The sequence below is a fragment of the Mandrillus leucophaeus genome, unplaced genomic scaffold, assembly GCF_000951045.1.
Source record: "Mandrillus leucophaeus isolate KB7577 unplaced genomic scaffold, Mleu.le_1.0 Scaffold551, whole genome shotgun sequence".
Classification (NCBI taxonomy): domain Eukaryota; kingdom Metazoa; phylum Chordata; class Mammalia; order Primates; family Cercopithecidae; genus Mandrillus; species Mandrillus leucophaeus.
This window is the reverse complement of record NW_012105931.1, coordinates 886,137-890,911: the sequence shown is the minus strand read 5'-3', so window position 1 is coordinate 890,911 and position 4,775 is coordinate 886,137. Positions and strand designations below refer to the sequence as shown.

The 4,775-nt window shown below is 47.5% G+C and overlaps 1 protein-coding gene across 1 annotated transcript in view; it reads right to left on the bottom strand.

The window, feature by feature from the left end:
• The window catches only part of CDH3 (cadherin 3, type 1, P-cadherin (placental)), an 82,997-nt gene that overhangs the window by 39,511 nt on the left and 38,711 nt on the right, over positions 1 to 4,775 (bottom strand). Inside the window, exons 3-6 of the mRNA XM_011998007.1 lie at positions 3,173 to 3,258; positions 1,369 to 1,512; positions 993 to 1,148; positions 743 to 887 (exon numbers count right to left, since the gene is read on the bottom strand). Of these exons, the coding sequence (XP_011853397.1) occupies positions 743 to 887; positions 993 to 1,148; positions 1,369 to 1,512; positions 3,173 to 3,258 (531 nt within the window). The remainder of the gene's footprint in view (positions 1 to 742; positions 888 to 992; positions 1,149 to 1,368; positions 1,513 to 3,172; positions 3,259 to 4,775) is intronic.

Genomic DNA, 4,775 nt, shown 5'->3' with positions numbered 1-4,775 from the left:
GCTCACTGCAACCTCTGCCTCCCGGGTTCAAGTGATTCTCCTGCCTCAGCCTCCTGAGTAGCTGGGATTACAGGTGCCCGCCACCACGCCTGGCTGAATTTTTTTGTGTTTTTAGTAGAGATAGGATTTCATCACGTTGGCCCAGCTGGTCTTAAACTCCTGATTCTCAAGTGATGTGCCCACCTCAGCCTCCCGAAGTTCTAGGGTTCCAGGTGTGAGCCACCACGCCTGGCCTCCATCAGCCATGTTCTAACACCTCCAGTTTTTGCTGCATTCCCTGTAGCTGCCATGCACTCAAGAGCCTCGCATTAGGCGCTTTGTATGATGTAACAGTCTGCACATGGTATTTCTAATCTTCACCACTCTTCAAGGTTGATATTATTCCCATTTTTAGATGTAAGAGTTGAGGCTCGGAAGTCAAGAATATGCCCAGGATCGCAGCCAGTAAAGAGGCAAAGCCAAGATTCAAATCTAGGTCTTTGAAGCTCCAAAGCTAGTGGTTCCCAAGCTTGGTTGATCATCTGAAGCTTTAGGGAAAATTTCAAATCTACAGATTCCAGAGCTCTGCTCCAAGATCATTCTTATTCAGGAAACTTGGGATGGAAGGGGGTGAATGTGGATTTTTAAGAAGATCCCAAGTCATCTGATACACAGCCAAGGAAATCAGGTATGGCGGCATCTTCTAGCATTTAAGGGTGTGGGCCCAGCAGCCCCATAGCAGTCCCCTTCCCAGTCCTCTTACCTGGTAGGACTCCCTCTAAGACACTCCCTCGGAAGGTGTCCTGGGTAAACTTGGGCTTGTGGTCATTCTGGTCGGTCACGATGATGGAGATGTTCATGGGATCCTCCACTGAGGCACCATTCTCTGACACAGCGTGCCCAAAGAGCTGTGGGGTACACAGCTCTGGGGTCAGCCTGGTGCCACCCACATCCCCAGGCCTAGGACCCCACTTCTGAGGGGACATTTACAGTAGACACTAAAGGCTACTTGCCTCATACTTGGCAATCTCCTCCCGGTCCAGTGGCTTGTTCAACAACAACCAGCCTGTCTCCTTCTCTACAGCAAAGATGCCCTCAGGGGGGCTGTCTGCCCCCGGCCCCGTGATGCTGTAGAAAATCTTCGTGTCTCTGTCTTTATTAGACTTGAGCTGGAGGGAAAAGAAAATGGCAGCTGACAAAGTAACAAATATCCCATGACTGTGACAAAGAATCCTCTGTGAAGAGGGGCACTGCCATAGGAGAATCTGCTCACATAGGAGAGGTTTTCCTCTCTCGGCCCACACATTCAGTAGCAAGAAATCTCATGCAGGCCTTTGGAGGGGGGTCCCTGGGGCCACCAACGATTCCCAGGAGAAGGCACAGTCGTACCTGATTCAGCCTCTGCGGGAAGGGACCCTTTCCATTTTCAGGGACAGATATTGGAGCAACCACCCAATCTCTCTTGTGTCTTCGTAAGATACGTTTGGATGGGAAGATCTTCAATGGATTCCTTTCTTTCAGTGATTTTCTGTCCTGCAAGGAAAGAAACCCCTTAACCCAGAGGTGCAAATAGCTGGGACATACTCAACATCCTCTCACCTATAAAAGTTAAGGGCAGCTGGGCACGATAGCTCACGCCTATAATCCCAGCACTTTGGGAGGGTCACTTGAGCCCAGGAGTTTGAGAGCAGCCTGGGCAAGATAGTGAGACCCTAAGTTTAATTTAAAAAAAAAAAAAGAGTTAAGGGAGAGGAGACCTAGATGAGCCTATTGCAAGGAGAACTCAGTGTTTACTTATACAGGTGGACCAGTGAAATATACCACAGCACATCCGTCTAGTGGAATACTGTGCAGCTCTCAAAATAAGAATGAGTATGCTCTCTATGTGCCAACAGGGAAAGAGCTTTTTTCTTTCTTTTCCCTTTTTGGAGATGGAGTCTTGTTCTGTTGCCCAGGCTGGAGTGCAGTGGCAAGATCTCGGCTCACTGCAACCTCTGCCTCCCGGGTTCAAGTGATTCTCCTGCCTCAGCCTCCTGAGTAGCTGGGATTACAGGCATCTGCCACCACGCCCAGCTAATTTACGTATTTTTAGTAGAGACAGGTTTTCACCATATTGGCCAGGCTGCTCTCGAACTCCTAACCTCAAGTGATCCACCCGCCTCAGCCTCTCAAAGCGCTGGGATTACAGGCATGAGCCACCGCACTCGGCCTGATCTTTGATTTATGCTGTCAAATGAAAAGATTAAGGTATAGGGCAGCTTAATATAGTTTAGCATTTTATTTAACAAACACATTGTGCTTAATATGTGCCAGGCACTGTTCCACCTTTTGTATAAAAGGGTAGGAAATAAGACCATATAGTCATATTTTCTTATACATGGATGAAGTCAGGGAGAATATGGGAAAAACTAATAGTGGTTGTCTGTGGAAAGAGGGTAAACATTGTGCTGTGCTGATACACCGTTACGTAGAAAAAGGTGCAGACATGTGAACAGCATCCTAGCTTTTGCATAAGAAGGAAAAGAATGTTTTTATATATGTATGTATATAAAATAGATAACATGTAAAAACGTGTAATATAAATAAATAGGTAACACATAAATATAGACTATATATAAACTCTGGAAGGAAAGAAACTGGAAACAGTGGTTAACTGCGTCTTCTCTTGGAGGGGTGAAGAGGGCTTTAGGCAAATGGAAGCAAACGAGCGGAGATTATTTCTTGTATAGCTTATTAATATTTTTTATTTTTGAACCACGTGGCTATATTAGCTATTCAAAAATTAAAAACGAAGTGTGGCCAAGCACTCCAGGTGCATCTTCCTGAAGGCTCATGGGATTGGCAGGCCTGTGTTTAGAACTGCCTTCAGTTGGGGTTAACATGGATAAGGGAAGGAAGTAAAGGGAAGTGGGAGAGGGAATCCAAGGGACCCAGTACATGGGGTGATTACTCACAAGGCAGCTCTTGGCTCCACTGGCCTGACCTCAGGCACCACTGTTGGGTAGCTGCAAGCACTACCACCCTTAAATCAGTGCTCACACCCAAGCTGTGGGCAGCTGAGGACTAACACTTGCTCCTCTGAAGGGTTGACTTGGCTCACAACACCCGTAGCAACCAAGGGCTCCTGGCCAGAGATCTGGGCATGCACAGAGAACATCTTTCTTTTGTCCTGCAGGTGGACATGGTGTTTTACCTGGACTGTCTCGCCATTCTGCACAGTGAAGTCGTCATTAACAGTGCTAAACAGAGCTGGCTCTTGCCCAGGGCAGCCCATGAATACTGTGGGGAAGGGGAAAAGAGAGCATTAGGAAGGCAGGAGTATTCTGGAAGTTGCCCCAGGAAACGAGACTGACAAGAGTCCCCTGACTGGATCAAGGACCGCTAAGTGGCTGCAGAAGGGGGACTTAGCTTACTTCCTCTGACCAGGAGTATGACTAACACAAGTTTCAGATGAGGCTTCCAAGTTTGGTTTCCAGAGGGAAGATCGCCTCGAGAGAAGATCTCCTCGTGGTCAGTTTGTGGGTCAAACTCTTCTTTGTTCTTGGTCCCAGAGGACCAAGATCATAGACATTCAGGGACATTAGCCTCAGGTGGCCTCATGTGACATGCGGTTGACTAAGGTCATAGCTAGAGGCAGAAGATTTTCTGAAGACTGTGAGTCTATTTACACACAATATATATGCCCACACAGATCACTTGGACACCTTGGGTTGTTTCAGTTCATTTCGCTCCTTCTGAATCCCCAATGGTTAGCTACTCTTTAAACAAGCACTCCAAGTTAGTAACCACCATTCACCAGCTGGAGGTGAATTTCATCCTTGCAACTATGATACCAAGTTGGTATTATCCCCTCCCCCTACCCTTTTTTTTTTTTTTTTGAGACACAGTCTTGCTGTATCACCCAGGCTGGAGTGCAGTGGCACGATCCCTGCTCGCTGCAACCTCCCCCTCCCGGGTTCAAGCGATTCTCCTGCCTCAGCCTCCTGAGTAGCTGGGGTTACAGGTGTGTACCACCACGCCCACCTAATTTTTGTATTTTTAGTAGAGATTGGGTTTCACCATGTTAGCCAGGCTGGTCTTAAACTCCTAACCTTGTGATCCACCTGCCTCAGTCTCCCAAAGTGCCGGGATAACAGGCGTGAGCCACCGCGCCCAGCCCGCTTTTCAAAGATTAGAAAACTGAGGTTCAGAAGCCAGGTCTACCTGAGTCCAAGACACACACTAGAGAATATTCACAACCAATGTTGTTACCTACTCTTCCTTATGGCCAACGCAAGAAATCAGGGAATCTGCCAGGGGCTACACCCCGGATCCTGCCAGCACCATGCTCTGCCCAGTGCTCCCATTTTTGCTAGGCTGCAACATAACAAAGACCACAAGGACGGTCCCACGCCTGTCCATAGATATGTCAGGCGAGGGCACCAACTGTCCTTTCAGAAAGGTTGCCTTTTAGTTTCAGATTATTATTTTGGTTTAAAAATATCTTTCCTTAAAATAAGAAAGGATAACAAATGAGGGGTTTTCTTTGGTCAATTTTTTTTTAAATTATTTTTTGGAAACAGAGTCTCACTCTATCACCCAGGCTAGAGTGCAGCGGCACGATCTTGGCTCACTGCAACCTCCACCTCCCAGGTTCAAGTGATTCTTCTGCCTCAGCCTCCCAAGTAGCTGGGACTATAGGTGTGTGCCACCACACCTGGCTAATTTTTGTATTTTTAGTAGAGATGGGGTTTCACCATGTTGACCAGGCTGGTCTCGAACTCCTGACCTCGTGATCTGCTCGCCTAGGCCTCCCA